The sequence below is a fragment of the Coregonus lavaretus genome, assembly GCF_964263955.1.
Source record: "Coregonus lavaretus genome assembly, chromosome: 1".
Lineage (NCBI taxonomy): Eukaryota > Metazoa > Chordata > Actinopteri > Salmoniformes > Salmonidae > Coregonus > Coregonus lavaretus.
Window position 1 is genome coordinate 71246537 of NC_139988.1, and position 18565 is coordinate 71265101.

Here is an 18565-nt window from a genome sequence, read left to right on the forward strand (position 1 = left end):
CTTAAAACAATTCCATATAGCTTAGTAGCCACATTTCAAGGAACAGTGGCAGGAAATGAGCATTGCATCTGTGTGTTACTTTGGAGGCTACATCAGTGTGAATGCATAAATCTGATATAGGTCACATAAAAGTTAGAAGGAAAAACATTTGGATATGAAAATACTCTGAATTGGGTTCTCAGGATGGCTGTGTATATACAGGCAGCCCAATTCTGATGTTTATTGGCAAAATACCTGATCTGATACCTCCGGGGGTGGTCAGGAAGATCTCGTCTATACCCGTCTAAAAATGTGGGCCTCCCTTGATAATCTTTTTTATAAATTAGCCAATCAGCGTTGAGCTGACCTGGTGCAGCAAAACACCCCCCAATGGAGGCCAGTTTGGATTTGGCTTCAGACCAATCAAATCACTTCCTAAGCAAAACACATTTTCAGAAAAACGTGTTTCTCGTTTGCTTGTGTTGATGTCCTGCAGTAGCTAGCTTGCTAAATCGTCCCTTTCCTAAGCCATGGATGGAGATGGGGTTTTGGACTTAATTATCTGTACAGGCTTCTGATCTAACCATAAATTAATATGTTGTGCCACTGGCCTGAGACAATTGAAGTTCAATATGTAGCCTAGATGTAGCTTAGTAGGCTCACATTAACTAGCTAGCCAGCCAACTTCGCTGGTTCATTGTTGCCCATGCCAGGAAATTAGACTAGAAAGCACTTTAGTTTGGTAACCTATGACAACAAAAACTAAAAGTGTACTGTATGACAAAGCCATAGACCGTTTTGCCAACATGAGAGGATGTCTACAAGTAGGGTGAGGCATTTTTTTTTTCTTCTTACACACATACCATGGACAGCCACATGATATTTAGCAACATTGATTGGACTAAATTGTTTTTGATGTCTAAGTTTTTTCTAAATTAGTAGTTGTTTATTTAGTAAACTATCAAACAAAAAACTTGCTTGACCATATTACAGGTGATATAACTGTTTGTTAAATGCAATATTTGCTTTGTGGACTACACCGGACAGATGTTGCTCTCTGGTTTTATGATGAAACAGCCAGTGTGACTTGTCTTATTGTATATCACGGTGGCGTATGAACAAATAGGTTATAGAGCAAACAACGCAATTATCAGAACATAGGTTGTAATATGGCTTTTTTTACTGGCTTGGCTTCCTCAGTTATTTACCCACATACCGCTACTGGTTGATTATCAAAAGTTACCTGGGCAACTCCTTGATCCTGTTTTGTAGTATACCCCCCTGGTCTTGACTTCCGAAAAATAAACACTTACTATATTCAAGACTCAGGAGAGGTAGCCTAGTCCCAGATCAGTTTGTGCTGTATAGCCAACCCCCTATGGTCATGTTAGGTATACAGCACAAACAGATCTGGAACCAGGCTACAGCAGAGGGAAAAAAAGGGAAAAGGGGGGACTTGTTTCTCAGTGGGGAGACAATTTATTTTAGAATGAACTTTAGGTAACAATTATAAACCAACCCTAAACAAAAGAGGAAAAATATACATATGTGACTTTGCGGGTAAATATCTGCGTTGGGGTCAAAAAAATCCCAAAGGTCTACTTCCAGAGTTTCTTGATGGACATGTTCTTCTCGCTGTCCTTCTGCATCACCTGGAAAGACACAAAGGATAGGGGTCGTTAGCCAGTGATAATTGACCTTATAAGGAGCCATACTCTCACACCATCATCCCAGACACACCCCAATTCGCATACTGCCCCAACAGATCCACAGATGACGCAATCCCTATTGCCCTCCACACTGCCCTTTCCTACTTGGACAAAAGCAACACTACATGAGAATGCTGTTCATTGATTACAGCTCAGTGTTCAACACCATAACACCCTTCAAGCTCATCACTAAGCTAAGGACCCTAGGACTGACCACCTCACTCTGCAACTGGATCCTGGACTTCCTGACGGGACTCCCCCAGGTGGTGAGGGTAGGCAACACATCCACCACGGGGGCTTCCCAGGGGTGCGTGTTCAGTCCCCTCCTGTACTCCCTGTTCACCCATGACTGCGTGGCCGCGCACGACTCAAACACAATAATTAAGTTTGCCGACAACACGATGGTGGTAGGCCTGATCACTGACAACGATGAGACAGCCTATAGGGAGGTCAGAGACCTGGTAGTGCGGTGCCAGGACAACAACCTCTCCCTCAACGTCGGCAAGACAAAAGGAACTGATCGTTGACTACAGGAAACGGAGGGCCGAGCACGCCCCCATTCACATCGACAGGGCTGAAGTGGGGCAGGTCGAGAGCTTCAAGTTCCTCGCTGTTGCTCCTAGACGTTTACATTTCACAATAACAGCACTTACAGTTGACCAGGGAAGCTCTAGCAGGGCAGAAATTTGACAAACTGACTTGTTGGAAAGGTGGCATCCTATGACAGTGCCACATTGAAAGTCACTGAGCTCTTCAGTAAGGCCATTCTACTGCCAATGTTTGTCTATGGAGATTGCATGGCTGTGTGCTCAACCTTATACAACTGTCAGCAACAGGTGTGGCTGAAATAGCAGAATTCACATACAATATATACAAAAGTAGCTACCTCAATTACCTCGTACCCCTGCATATAGACTCCGTACTATTAACCCTTGTACATAGCCAAGTTATCGTTACTCATAGTGAATCTATTATTACTTATATTACGCATTTTACTTTCCTATTATTTCTCTATTTTCTTTCTCTTTGCATTGTTGGGAAGGGCCCATAAGTAAGCATTGCACTGTTAATCCACACCTGTTGTTTACGAAGCATGTGACAAATACCATTTCATTTTATATTAAAATCAGTGACAAGCAAAACGAAACAACAAAATCAGGGGAAAAGGGTCTGACTGTCCATTTTAATGACAAGATACAGATGGTAAGTTTGTCTGGTCCCAAATCTGTTTGAGCTGTGTATAGCCAACTCCTATAGTTGCTGTCATGTCAAACTGTTTTGGCAAGACAATGACCATAGTAGTTGGAAAGACAACAAACAGATCTGAGACCAGTACAGATATAAGAAAGAATGTATACCTAATCTCTGATCAACACAAGTTAGTATTGATATATTAGGCATGTGGGGATAAGAGGAATAAGGTAAAACAGAGACAAAAGGTCTCTTGGAGAGTGATGGACAGTAAGTGAGACAGATAAACAGGACAGAAGACTAACCTTGGCAACAGCCATCTCAAAGTCCTCCTGGTTGACGTGCACTCTCCTCTCCCTGAGGGCGTACATCCCTGACTCTGTGCACACACCCTGAGATGCAAGAGGGAACAGAAACACACATACAGGTTGTTACCATGGTGAAATAAGGCAATGACCCACAGTGACAAAGTCATTAAGACCCACAGTGGTCGAGCACTAAGGCACTCCAGGAAGAGGGTCACTAATTCCTAGGCTAGTTTTACATGTTCTGCCCTTGTGCATATGCTAGCCCTAATGTAGTGGGCCCCATTCTATAACTTGGGGAGTATCAAGTCAGTGGGTATTCTCTCATGATATTCTACAGTCATACCCTGTAAATGTAAAACCCTGTGGGACATGTGTCCACTACATTGAACTAAACAAAATGTAAAATGGTGAAAAACAGATCAACACAACTGCTAAGGCATTGGATCTCAAACTGGGGGTCCCGACTCCCCGGGGGACCGGGAGAAGGTTTTGAGTGGTGGCGAGTGTGAAACTGAATGAATTCATACACATTATAATAGGCTACTCCATTTGTATTTGATATGCCTTTTGCCAATTCGATCTGGTTACTAACATAGGCCTATGGTGTTGCACCAAATTCTAGTCTCAAAAACATTTAATCTGTGCTTCAGGTGAGCTCTAGGAAGAGTCTTGGTGGTACCAAACCTCTTCCATTTAAGAATGACGGAGGCCACTGTGTTCTTGGGGACCTTCAATGCTGCAGACATTTTTTGGTACCCTTCCCCAGATCTGTGCCTCGACACAATCCTGTTTCATAGCTCTCCAGACAATTCCTTCGACCTCATGGCTTGGTTGTTGCTCTGACATGCACTGTCAACTGTGGGACCTTATATAGACAGGGGTTTGCCTTTCCAAATCATGTCCAATCAATTGAATTTACCACAAGTGGACTCCAATCAAGTTGTAGAAACATCAGGGATGTTCAATAGAAACAGGATGGACCTGAGCTCAATTTAGACTATCATTGCAAATGGTCTGAATACTTATGTAAATAAGGTATGTTTATTAATTTTAATAAAATGTGCAAACATTTCTAAAAACCTGTTTTCGCTTTGTTATTATGAGGTACTTTAACCTCAAGGATCGGACCCTTTTTTTTCAAATTTTCGCCTAAAATGACATACCCAAATCTAACTGCCTGTAGCTCAGGACCTGAAGCAAGGATATGCATATTCTTGATACCATTTGAAAGGAAAGACTTTGAAGTTTGTGGAAATGTGAAATTAATGTAGGAGAATATAACACATCTAGTAAAATATAATATAAAAAATGTTTTGTTCCATCATCTTTGAAACGCAAGAGAAAGGCCACAATATAATATTGCAGTTTAGGCGCAATTGTGTGTGTGCAAAGTTTCAGATTGATCCAGTGAAGCATTGCAATACTGGACTATTTTGTATCAAGTCTGCCCAAATGTGCCGAATTAGTCAATTGACACATTTAAGTACATAACTATAGAGAACATACAAAAATGATATGGTAATACTAAATGTAAGTTTACACACTCCCAGGAATGTCATACATGATGGATCATCCCCGGGACCACCCATACGTAAAAATGTATGCGCACATGACTGTAAATCGCTTTGGATAAAAGCATCTGCTAAATGGCATATTATTATATTATTCTCATTAGCTTATACACTAACTTTCACACATCTAGATGGCCGGGCGGGGTGGGTGTGGAGCCAGAGACAGCAGGGGTTCAAACTGTAGATCCCAGTACCTACATTTGAATATAAAAATGGATTTTATCAAACAAAACTATGCTACATTTGATCTCTGAGACCCTTAGGATGACAAATCAGAGCAAGATTACTGAATGTAAGTACATTATTTACCTTCAGAGGTGAATGTATCAAACCAGTTGCTGTGATAAGCTTTTTGTTGTTGTGCACTCTCCTCAAACAATAGCATGGTCTTTTTTCACTGTAATAGCTACTGTAAATCGGACAGTGCAGTTAGATTAACAAGAATTTAAGCTTTCTGCCCATATCAGACATGTCTATGTCCTGGAAAGTTTGCTGTTACTTAATGCTAATCACATTAGCGCAACCGTCCCGTATACGGGACACCGATCCCTTAGAGGTTAATCCATTTTAGAATAAGGGTGAAACGTAAAGGGGTCTGAATACTTTCCGAATGCACTGTAACATGAATGGCCTTGAGCTCAAAATGCAGGTGTAAAATGCAGTTTATTTCTGTGTCCTGCATTTTGAAAATGCATCACCGTTTATGGCTGTAATGACAGGCTTCATTGGCGCAGGGATTGTGTACGTGTGTGCGGGGTGTCTCGAGCTTTGAACCACTCCTTTTTGGGGGTAGCGGGTCAAAAAGTGAGAACCACTGGCCTAAGGGGTAGGGGCTAACAGACTTCCCTACCAGCCCTCATACACTGAACCCCGTTCCAAACTGTCTCAGCCCTGTGGTAGCCTTCATATGGTTGGCCCCATTCCAAACAGTGTGTCTCAGTCTCTCACCTTAACCTCAGCCCCGGAAGCTCCTGGCATCAGCTCTGCTATCTTCCTCAGGTTAATACCACGCGTCAGGTTCATCTTCCTCGAGTGGATCTTCAGGATGTCCAAACGGGCCTGAGGAGCAGAAATAAATGGGACGGAGCAAGAATTAAGACACTGTAGTAGCAAGCTGTGTCAACGCAAATACACACATTTCAGAGCATGAGGATGCTGGACTAGATTCAATTATATTAATCCTTTATTTAAAAAAATTTTTAAACAATGGTACCATAATACAGCACTTTTTATTCCAGATGAAATTCTAATAGAGCTGGGAAATGCCAGGGATCTCACAATAAGATATTATCACAATACTTAGGTGAAGATATGTTATGTATTGCGATTATATACAGATTTTATTGCGACTCAATGTACCAAACATATTGCTCACCATATGTCTGCTACAGAGATACAAGAGAGCCATGAGGAAACGAGTTTTGATCAGTCATGGAAATCAAATAGCTGAAAACAAATTGGCTCTCAATTTAAAAAAAGATGGAGAACCATGAAGAAAAAATACTGGAGTTTTGGTGCAGCTACAGCCAACAAGCGTAAAAATAATATTGGAATATTTTCAAAACGATAAGATATCGTAAAAATGTATATCCCGATATGTAACTATCAATTTTTTACAGATCAGCGAAGAATCTGCGTTATAGCACTCTTGACATTTAAAGGTCATTTCTGATTGAGCCGACATATGCAGCGTTTACTGTGAATAAGGTGCATAGCTGACAAAGCACGATCGGATAGAATCCCGGCCCAAGGCAGATTTGACTAGTTGTATATTATTCATGTATATATATTTTTTATCATAATATTTGAGGGGCAAAAAAAACATGCTGGAACAGTACTGACCTCTTCATTGGGAGGGGGGAACTCTATTTTCCTGTCGATGCGGCCGGGCCGGAGCAGGGCAGAGTCCAGGATGTCAATACGGTTGGTGGCCATGATGACCTGAGACAGCACAAACACACAGTATTAGTCCTTTTGGTGTTATTCAGCCTTCTCCCTATTGGCTTCTTTGGTATGCACTTTTCTATATGTTAGCCTGTTAGGGTTAGCCTATGTGACCACCTTCAAAAACAAACAAAAAATTCAATACATCTACTACACGTAAAGGGGAGAAAATATATTGCCATGTTAGAAAAGTAGGTTGTAAATTGCAAGAACATTGGACAAAGGGTTTAGGGAATTAACATGTCTGACCACATAAATGATTCCCTGCTACTCCAGACTGAACATTTGTTCTATAAATTTAACAGAACTAGAAAAAAATATGCTAGTTAGTTCAATCATAATGACTTTGAATACTATAGTCTTGAGTAGCCTTGCATTTACAATTGCACAAGTTTCTGTGCATTTTGTTTTTAGAGGTTTTCTCTGGAAATGGAAACATTTGAAATCCAGGTACATAGTGAAAAGCATAGTTATCAATGTACTGGCTAGCAGTCAATGTGGACTTGGGCATCATACAAAGCAGTAGAAAGATAGAGAGGAGTATGAGATGTGATGAGTATTGTATCAGAGGAAAGTGATACAATGAACAGTAGCCCATTCCAGGAGAATGTTGACATTTTATCACATCATGGACCTACACCAAACATGTAACCCTTAAACCATTTGACCCAAGAGTCAAAATGTGCATTATCAATGGGCCTGTACACCACCTGCAACAGTGAATCTACTCTAGAACTGGCATTCAAACTGAAACCCCCAAATCAAACCTTTGGCTCCTATGTTCTTCAGTGCCTCTTATGACATAATAATTAAACTATTCATTACTTTCTCGAATTCCAGGCCCACATTATTGCAGTTTCTAGAACTCATCCACAACATTTTAAAAGGTATATTTAAATAATTGCTTTGACACATTGAATACTACAGTGCCTTCGTATTCAGACCCCTTGACTTTTTCCACCTTTTATTGGGTTACAGCCTTATTCTAAAATTGATTAAATAAAATTAAAATAGTTTTTTCCCCCTCATCAATCTACACACAATACTTAAGACATTTTTGCTAATTTATAAAAAATGGAAATATCACATTTACGTAAATATTCAGACCCTTTACTTTGTTGAAGCACCTTTGGCAGCGATTACAGCCTCGAGTCTTCTTGGGTATGACGCTACAAGCTTGGCACACCTGTATTTGGGGAGTTTCTCCCATTCTTCTCTGCAGATCATCTCAAGCTCTGTCAGCTTGGATGGGAAGTGTTGGTGCACAGCTATTTTCAGGTTTCTCCAGAGATGGTAGATCGGGTTCAAGCCGGGCTCTGGCATTCAGAGACTTGTCCCGAAGCCACTCCTGCGTTGTCTTGGCTGTGTGCTTAGGGTCGTTTGTCCTGTTGGAAGCTGAACCGAGCGCTCTGGAGCAGGTTTCCATCAAGGATCTCTCTGTACTTTACTCCATTCATCTTTGCCTCGATCCTGACTAGTCTCCCAATCCCTGCTGCTGAAAAACATCCCCCCAGCATGAAGCTGCCACCATCATGCTTCACCGTAGGGATGGTGCCAGGTTTCCTCCAGACGTGATGCTTGGCATTCAGGCCAAAGAGTTCAATCTTGGTTTCATCAGACCTTCATTTGCCTTTTGGCAAACTCCAAGCGGGCGGTCATGTGCCTTTTACCGAGGAGTAGCTTCCGTCTGGCCACTATACCATAAAGGTCTAATTGGTGGAGTGCTGCAGAGATGGTTGTCCTTCTGGAAGGTTCTCCCATCTCCACAGAGGAACTCTACAGCTCTGTCAGTGACCATCAGGTTCTTGGTCACCTCCCTGACCAAGGCCCTTCTCCCCCGATTGCGCAGTTTGGCTGTGTGGCCAGCTCTAGGAAGTGTCTTGGTGGTTCCAAACCTCTTCCATTTAAGAAGGATGTCCAGCAATGTCCCCCTTTGCTGCTATAACAGCCTCCACTCTTCTGGAAAGGCTTTCCACTAGATGTTGGAACATTGCTGCAGGGACTTGCTTCCATTCACCCACAAGAGCATTAGTGAGGTCGGGCACTGAGGTTGGCCGATTAGTCCTGTTTCGCAGTCGGCGTTCCAATTCATCCCAAAGGTGTTCGATGGGGTTGAGGTCAGGGCTCTGTGCAGGCCAGTGAAGTTCTTCCACACCGATCTTGACAAACCATTTCTGTATGGACCTCGCTTTGTGCACGGGGGCATTGTCATGCTGAAACAGGAAAGGGCCTTCCCCAAACTGTTGCCACAAAGTTGGAAGCACAGAATCGTCTAGAATGTCATTAAATGCTGTATTGTTAAGATTTCCCTTCACTGGAACTAAGGGGCCTAGCCCAAACCATGAAAAACAGCCCCAGACAATTATTTCTCCTTCACCAAACTATACAGTTGGCACTATGCAGTCGGGCAGGTAGTGTTCTTCTCGCATCCGTCAAATCCAGATTTGTCCGTTGAACTGCCAGATGGTGAAACGTGATTCTTCACTCCAGAGAACGTGTTTCCACTGCTCCAGAGTCCAATGGCGGCGAGCTTTAGGCATGTAAGCGGCTGCTCGGCCATGGAAACCCACTTCATGAAGCTCCCGACAAACAGTTCTTGTGCTGACGTTGCTTCCAGAGGCAGTTTGGAACTCGGTAGTGAGTGTTGCCACAGAGGATAGACCATTATTACACACTGCGCGCTTCAGCACTCGGTGGTCCCGTTCTGTGAGCTTTTGTGGCCTACCACTTCACGGCTGAGCCCTGGTTGTTGCTCCTAGACGTTTCCACATCACAATAACAGCACTTACAGTTGCCCGGGGCAGGTCTAGCAAGGCAGACATTTATGAACTGACTAGTTGGAAAGGTGGCATCCTATGACGGTGCAACGTTGAAAGTCACTGAGCTCTTCAGTAAGGCCATTCTACTGCCAGTGTTTGTCTATGGAGATTGCATGGCAGTGCGCTCGATTTTATACACCTGTCAGCAATGGGTGTGGCTGAAATAGCCGAATCCACTAATTTGAAGGGGTGTCCACACACAGTGTACTAAGGAATTCTCATAGCAGATGCTAGGTAAATGCTAACGAGCGCATGCAAACATTTACTACTAGGACAGACAACCCAGCTCATAAAGTTATGCAAGTATCTCAAAACGCAGTTTGCAGCAACCACAAAAACAAATAACTTAATCCAGGAGGGGATTGTCTCTGCTGCTGTTACCAAGATGCTTCATCTTGCAAGCTAACGTTAGCCACTTAGCTAACATTAGCAAAACCCAGCTGGAGAGAATTGATTTGGCACATCTTAGAAGTTAACTTAATATTTATAAGATATATTGCTGGCAAACAGTAGTGAATTTCATACAAGTGTAACTTGATAACCTCAATTAAGTTGCGCTGCCGAGATGACTCACCTCACGAAGCTCCCACTTTGCTTGTTGTGCTTCTTTGTTAACAAACATACGTGGCTGGCTCAAACAGCTGTTTTGAGAAATGATATAGTACCGGTAAGCTCCATAATGAAAGATTATCTAAACGGGCGAAATGATAAACGCAATCTGCTATATCTATTACCTAGTGCACAAGTTGACCGCAGGTATTTATTTAAAAAGCACTAATACTCAAAGTTCAAAACACGTCACTTACCAGAATACTAACAAAATGCTAACAGGTACTAAGGAATCCTCATAGAGAATACCAACTAAATGCAAACAAGCGCATTGCTAACATTTTGTACAGCTTCTGACCTAAACTATACAAGTATAAAAGTAAATAAAAAATGCTGTTCACAGTTTGCTGCACGCACAAAACTAATATTAGCAAAACAAGGCTCTTGATCCAGGAGGAGATTCTCTGCTGTTACCAAACAAATTATTGATTTCGGAAGCCGCTAACCACTTAGCTGGATAGCGAACTAGTTACTAAATTAGCAAACCAAATACACAACAATTGGCATGCTGATTGCAGGAATGTCCACCAGAGCTGTTGCCAGATCATTTAATGTTTATTTCTCTACCATAAGCCACCTCCAACGTCATATTAGAGATTCACAGCCACAGACCACGTGTAAACACGCCAGCCCAGGACCTCCACATCCGGCTTTTTCACCTGCGGGATCGTCTGAGACCAGCCACCCGGACAGTTGATGAAATTGTGGGTTTGCACAACTGAAGAATTTCTGCACAAACTGTCAGAAACCGTCTCAGGGAAGCTCATCTGCGTGCTCGTCGTCCTCACCAGGATCTTGACCTGACTGCAGTTCGGCGTCGTATCTGACTTCAGTGGGCAAATGCTCACCTTCAATGGCCACTGGCACGCTGGAGAAGTGTGCTCTTCACGGATGAATCCCGGTTTCAACTGTACCGGGCAGATGGCAGACAGCGTGTATGGCGTTGTGTGGGTGAGCGGTTTGCTGATGTCAACGTTGTGAACAGAGTGCCCCATGGTGGCGGTGGGGTTATGGTATGGGCAGGCATAAGCTACAGAGAATGAACACAATTGCATTTTATCGATGGCAATTTGAATGCACAGAGATACCGTGACGAGACCCTGAGGCCAATTGTCGTGCCATTCATCCACCGCCATCACCTCATGTTTCAGTATGATAATGCATAGCCCCATGTCTGTACACAATTCCTGGAAGCTGAAATGTCCCCGTTTTTCCATGGCCTGCATACTCAGCAGACATGTCACCCATTGAGCATGTTTTGGATGCTCTGGATCAACGTGTACAACAGCGTGTTCCAGTTCCCGCCAATAACCAGCAACTTCGCACAGCCATTGAAAAGGAGTGGGACAACATTCTACAGGCCAAAATCAACTGCCTGATCAATTCTATGCGAAGGAGATGTGTTGCATGAGGCAAATGATGGTCACACCAGTTACTGACTGGTTTTCTGACCCATGCCCCTACCTTAAGGTATCTGTGACCAACAGATGCATATCTGTATTCCCAGTCATGTGAAATCCATAGATTAGGGCCTAATTAATTTATTTCAATTGACTGATTTCCTTATGTGAACTGTAACTCAGTAAAATCCTTGAAATTGTTGCATGTTGCGTTTATATTTTTGTTCAGTGTATATCGCACAGTTCGGGCCTGATCTGATTTATCTCTAGAGAAACTGCGCATTGAGCTCACAGAAAAAGAAAAAAAAGAAACAGAATTAAAATAATTGAACTGACATTAGTTGTTTAAAAATAACCACCATTTTGGTTAATCGCTCAGCACTATCTGAAGGTCTTAGTCAGGCTGACAATGATGCTACACGCAGCTGTCTCTGACTACCTGTCTGTTTCGGTGATTCAAGTTGTATTAATTTGAACAGGAAAAATACAAAATGAAAAGAAATTGCTCAACAGGACAAGTGATGGGGTGTTACTAGACATCCCTGACCTGTCTCTTTTGAAAGGTCACGTTACGTGTTCTCTCCCCTTTCCTAGGGTATATTGACTAGCAGCTTCAGTGTTGATGTTAAGATTTACATGTGATATAAATGTTTAAAATGGTAATGGATGTTAAGTGAAGACTAATAATAATTATTATAAGACTTGTTTTAGTCTGCCCATGTTAGGTGAGGGCGCCATGCAATAAGTAATAGTGGTACTACCGTGACTATAACATGTCCACAACATACAGTATGTGACATCACGCTCTGAACTCTGATTTTCTATTTGTAGGACGCAAATTCGATATGAGAAACATACACCATTATTCATTGGCGGGTGGAAATGTTAGCTTGCCAACTCAGATGCTAACATCAGCTAGCTAGTTAGCTAACATTAATAACTTTGTGTGTAATAATTTGCGATATTGAAACATACATGCAACTATAATGTGCTTCTGATCAACTATAACCGAAGCATTATTTCGAACACTTGCATATCTCGAGTTGCATTGCAAATTACCCAGTCAGGAACTAAGTTTGTTATGTGGAGTGTGTGATGACACAGCTGCCAAGGAAGGCAACGTTAGTGATCACACAGGGAGAAGATTTTTTGCACCTCTCTTATATAGCTCATTGGCTGATACACTTTTGGCCAGACCCCCTATTCTGAGATCAACACGCCGAATATATTGAATATATTCTTTATCTGCATTTATTGCTAACTACTATACGGGGGGCCAGTATGAAAAAATGTATGCACTCACTAACTGTATGTCACTCTGGATAAGAGCGTCTGCTAAATGACTAAAATGTAAATGTTATAATCATCTTAATTTAAAAAATATATAGCATCACAGAGAACATGCAAATACAGATTGATAGGTTGCAGAGTGCTAGAGTGGGTGGGAGGACAGTGAATAGAGGACAATAGAGTAGCTAGAGTGTGATTGATGGTGAGCATGGAAGGAAAGTGTTGTCAGAGAGTACCGACAGGAGAGTGACAGAAATCAATCAGCGGAGAAAAGCCACTGAGGAAGTGGTGTCAAGAGTGTTATAGCAGAGGGATAGCATACAAGTAAGTAAGGGTGCAAACAGAGGGTGTGTGGTGTTATATAGAGTGAGTGTTATTGTAGAGTAGGCCACATTATAAAGCATAATCAAGAAGACAGTGGTGTATCTGTGTGTACGTACGTGTCACCCACCTTGATGTTCTTGGTGGCCTCGAAGCCATCCAGCTGGTTCAGCAGCTCCAGCATGGTCCTCTGCACCTCGCTGTCGCCCCCGCTGCCCCCCTCCAGACGTGACGAGCCGATCGAGTCAATCTCGTCCATGAAGATGATGGAGGGCGCGTGCTCACGGGCCATGACGAACAGCTCACGCACCATGCGGGCACCTGGGATGGGGAAGACAGAGCAGGGTTACAGCCAGCAGTGTGATTTTAGCGAAATACTAATAACAGCTTCTGTTTTACAAATCACATGGTGCGAGACATTTAGCCTACTATCACTAAGTGCTACATGAAAATGGACTGAAATGCACTTAAAACGTGCTGGAGCTGGCTAAACAGCAGCTATTTGGAGAACGGAAGCAGCAAAATATCTCCCTGATTCAGGAAATCCCCTGACATTACGGAATTACTAGACGCTTGGGAACCCTGTCGAATCTTTAGCCAACTCTCTTGCTATCTCTCTCAGAATGACCTTCTTGATCCAAACCAGTCAGGTTTCAAGACTGGTCATTCAACTGAGACTGCTCTTCTCTGTGTCACGGAGGCTCTCCGCACTGCTAAAGCTAACTCTCTCTCCTCTGCTCTTGTCCTTCTAGACCTGTCTGCTGCCTTTGATACTGTGAACCATCAGATCCTCCTCTCCACCCTCTCCGAGCTGGGCATCTCCGGCGCGGCTCACTCTTGGATTGCGTCCTACCTGACCGGTCGCTCCTACCAAGTGGCATGGCGAGAAGCTGTCTCCGCACCACGTACTCTCACCACTGGTGTCCCCCAGGGCTCAGTTCTAGGCCCTCTCCTATTCTCGCTATACACCAAGTCACTTGGCTCTGTCATATCCTCACATGGCCTCTCCTATTATTGCTACGCTGACGACACACAACTAATCTTCTCCTTTCCCCCTTCTGATAACCAGGTGGCGAATCGCATCTCTGGCAGACATATCAGTATGGATGACGGATCACCACCTCAAGCTGAACCTTGGCAAGACGGAGCTGCTCTTCCACCCGGGGAAGGACTGCCTGTTCCATGATCTCGCCATCACGGTTGACAACTCCGTTGTGTCCTCCTCCCAGAGTGCGAAGAGCCTTGGCGTGACCCTGGACAACACCCTGTCGTTCTCTGCTAACATCAAGGCGGTGACCCGATCCTGTAGGTTCATGCTCTACAACATTCGGAGAGTACGACCCTGCCTTACACAGGAAGCGGCACAGGTCCTAATCCAGGCACTTGTCATCTCCCGTCTGGATTACTGCAACTCGCTGTTGGCTGGGCTCCCTGCCTGTGCCATTAAACCCCTACAACTCATCCAGAATGCCGCAGCCCGTCTGGTGTTCAACCTTCCCAAGTTCTCTCACGTCACCCCGCTCCTCCGCACACTCCACTGGCTTCCAGTTGAAGATCGCATCTGCTACAAGACCATGGTGCTTGCCTACGGAGCTGTGAGGGGAACGGCACCTCCGTACCTTCAGGCTCTGATCAGTCCCTACACCCAAACGAGGGCATTGCGTTCATCCACCTCTGGCCTGCTGGCTCCCCTACCTCTGCGGAAGCATAGTTCCCGCTCAGCCCAGTCAAAACTGTTCGCTGCTCTGGCACCCCAATGGTGGAACAAGCTCCCTCACGACGCCAGGACAGCAGAGTCACTCACCACCTTCCGGAGACATTTGAAAACCCCACCTCTTTAAGGAATACCTGGGATAGGATAAAGTAATCCTTCTACCCCCCCTTACCCCAACCCCCCCCCCAAAAAAATAATAATAAAAAAAACACCATTGTAAAGTGGTTATCCCACTGGCTATAAGGTGAATGCACCTATTTGTAAGTCGCTCTGGATAAGAGCGTCTGCTAAATGACGTAAATGTAAATGAATGGTAACCGAAATGGCTGACCGAATGACAATTGATGACTCACCCTCTCCAATGAACTTCTGCACTAGCTCTGAGCCAGACACCCTGATAAAGGTGCAGTCGGTGTGGTGGGCCACAGCTCTGGCCAGCAGGGTCTTCCCTGTGCCCGGGGGGCCGTACAGCAGCACGCCCTGGTGGCGAGACACACAACAATGGAGGTTAGACATCCCAAGGTGCATCTCAAATGTCATGATGTATTTTATTGTGCTAGAATTAACTGGTGTCACTTTTTTCTGTTCCTTCTGGGAATCAAGACTGCTGAGGTTTATATGTGATAAATGCTGTGGAGCATTGACAGAAAAATAACTTAGGACACTCCCAACAAGGTATGAAAAAGTCTGACAAGTTTGATTTTGGGAGTGTTGTATACCTTTAAGACAGTATATGTTGCCTACTCTATAAGCTTATAAGGTCAACTCTAATGCAAAAAGTAATTGAGTTTACCTTATAAGCTCATAGTGGGTACTGGGTAACATATACAGTTGATATGACCTGTGAATTAACCAAGAACCCAATAAGGGGCTTTCCCTTTTGGGCCACCCACCTTGGGCTGCGCAATGCCGAGGGCCTCGAAGAGCTCTGGGTGCTTGACTGGCAGCTCGATCACTTCCTTGATCTCCTTGATCTGCTTGTCCAGGCCGCCAATCATCTCATAGGTGGAGTCGGGTACCTTCTCCACCATCATGAGGGAGACCAGCGGGTCTACCTTGTTGGGCAGAATCTTGTGCAGGGTGTAGCTGTCGTTGCGCAGCGCCACACGGCAATTTGGAGTCACCTGGTGGGAATGGGCAGCGGGGTTAATCAGTGTGATACAGTCCTGAATAATGAGGAAGTTTGTTGCATTTATTCTTAATTTCATTGTGTTTTCATGTTTTTTTCCTTCTGTGCAGCCACCTGAATTGGATGGGGATATTTGTTTTCCAACTGAATTTTGTTCCCTTAACACCCAAACCAACTAGACAAAAACAAAATAAATATTATAGTTCAATTATGGTTATGTGTTAATAATCTTTATGTACACAGATACATGTACCTTTGTACATTTAAACATTAAGTTCACACCACATTGGGGTCAAATATCAACAACGTGTCCATACTTACATCATTGATGTCAATGTTCTTATCCACATCCACCACAAATTTCCCCTCTGGATGAACCTGGAAACAATGAAGTAGTTACAGTAGTAGACTGTCAGTGTCATCTAGCTGCAGCTACAGTATACCACCGTAAAAGTTTGTGTTTGGGTTAGGCCTATATTTCAGCAAAACAAGGCTACTATACACACCTTGACCAGCACTTTCTTTTTGTCCATGGCCCTCACCACCTCTCCAACATAGGAACCTTGCTCCTGTAGCAACTGCAGCTCCTCACGAAGGAGACGCACTGGGGACAAAGCAAATTGATTTTTAACAATAACTACCAATTCATAAAGTGCATGTTTCTGAGTGCCATTTTGTTTGAAAGTGCTGGATAGCTAACAATCATTCCTACCTTTTGCATTGAGTTCATTCCTCTGAGCCTGTAGACGTCTGAGATTCTGACTCTTGTCATTCACTGTCAACTGGAGGCAGAGAGACCATTTATTTCTTAGCTTCACAAAGGATATTAGCAGTGTCACTATGGTGTCAATAGACAACATGTAGCTAACAGTCAATTAAATGAAAACTTGTGTTTGCTTACCTGTAATTCTTCTATTTTAGACAGGTAGTATTGCCGGAGACCAGAACCACATTTACTGTCCTCCATCTCCATCTGCAAAACACAGACAGACATTCAATAACAGTGAGATCTTTGTTGTAAAGTTGTCAAGTAAACAATGTAGCTAGCTAAAGTTAACTTGCTGGCTAATTATCTAACATTAAGGTGACTAAGGCCTTGTAGCTAGCTGTACAGGCCTAATTATCTAGCTAAACTAACCTAGAATTGTCTAAATACTCCTCTTGGAAATATAGCCAGCAATATAATAACTACAGTTAACTGACAAGTGTCATTCTGGCAGCTCTTTAGCTAACGTCAGCTAGCTACAAAACGTAGTCTTTAAATGTATATTTCCTAAAGAAGCTAACGCGTTAGGGTGCTAGCTAGCTAACTAGCAATAATTTTGTCAATTTTACCTAACTTCTACTGAGTTATTTATAGTCACAAATATAAGGAATGTCACTGAAACAATGATCAATTAGATGAGTTAACGTTAGCTAGAAAACTAAAAGCGAGCTATCTAGCTTGCTAAAAGTAGCTAACTAGCTAGCTAGTTTACAATGAGACAGCAAACCGTCAGGATTCTCTATTTTGACAATCGTTTTGGTCTCTTCAAAACGGTTCTATCAACTTCTGACATCTACCAACTTTACAGAACACATTGTTAAGTGTCTCTATTCAATGCCGTACCTACAATATTCCCCTAAGTGTGAAGAATTCATAATAAAGACCAAAAAATCACTTACATGATGGTCCATTCCGTCCAGCGCCATCTTGAAATTCCAAACTTCCGTTGGACAAAAGCGTACTTCCGAAATACGAATCTCTTCTTCAGTAAATGTTCTACAATTAAAATTGGAGCCTACTGCCGCCTGCTGTACTGGAGGTATAGTACAGTCAAACACTAAACTTGAAATGAAAGGTAATTACATTTACATTTTAGTCATTTAGCAGACGCTCTTATCCAGAGCGACTTACAGTTAGTGAGTGCATACATTATTTTTTTTATTTTTCATACTGGCCCCCTGTGGGAATCGAACCCACAACCCTGGCGTTGCAAACGCCATGCTCTACCAACTGAGGTACATCCCTGCCAGCCATTCCCTCCCCTACCCTGGACGACGCTGGGCCAATTGTGCGCCGCCCCATGGGTAATAATACTTGTCCTTGTTGCAAATACCATATCTATTTCGAAAAGCTGTGCCAGTCAAATTTGTTGAAGAATGTAAAATCAATTTGCATGGTCCTATGAGTGGGCCTGATGTACCATATTAGCTATATCAATACTGTGCAATAAGTGTGCAATATACACAGAGTGTACAAAACATTAGGAACACCGGCTCTTTCCATGACAGACTGACCCGGTGAATCCAGGTGAAAGCTATGATCCCTTATTGATGTCACCTGTTAAATCTACTTAAATCAGTGAAGATGAAGGGGAGGAGACAGGTTAAAGATGGATTTTTAAGCCTTGAGACATGAATTGTGTATGTGTGCCATTCAGAGGGTGAAAAGATTTAAGTGCCACTGAACGGGGTATGGTAGTAGGTGCCAGGCGCACCGGTTTGAGTGTGTGAAGAACTGCAACTCTGCTGGGTTTTTCACACTCAACAGTTTCCCGTGTGTATCAAGAATGGTCCACCACCCAAAGGACACCCAGCC

General features: G+C 43.3%; 1 protein-coding gene across 1 annotated transcript; it reads right to left on the reverse strand.

The window, feature by feature from the left end:
- Nucleotides 1–1139: 1139 nt before the first annotated feature.
- LOC311135150 (26S proteasome regulatory subunit 8-like) lies at nt 1140–17696 on the reverse strand. The gene is made up of 12 exons (XM_084169048.1): nt 17650–17696; nt 16886–16957; nt 16697–16766; nt 16491–16588; nt 16306–16362; nt 15749–15979; nt 15209–15335; nt 13272–13462; nt 6601–6699; nt 5707–5817; nt 3185–3271; nt 1140–1631 (listed from the first exon to the last, which is right to left on the reverse strand). The coding sequence occupies exons 1-12, from the start codon at nt 17674–17676 to the stop codon at nt 1578–1580; spliced, it is 1224 nt and encodes a 407-aa protein (XP_084025174.1). The 5' UTR covers nt 17677–17696; the 3' UTR covers nt 1140–1577.
- Between the last annotated feature and the right edge of the window lie 869 nt (nt 17697–18565).

Coding starts and splice junctions, on each gene's coding strand:
- LOC311135150 (XM_084169048.1), bottom strand. CDS start 17,676: ATGGCGCTGGACGGAATGGACCATCAT. Junction 16,363..16,490: donor AAAAGAAAGTGCTGGTCAAG/GTGTGTATAGTA, acceptor CATTGTTTCCAG/GTTCATCCAGAGGGGAAATT. Junction 15,336..15,748: donor TCGGCATTGCGCAGCCCAAG/GTGGGTGGCCCA, acceptor TCTCGCCACCAG/GGCGTGCTGCTGTACGGCCC.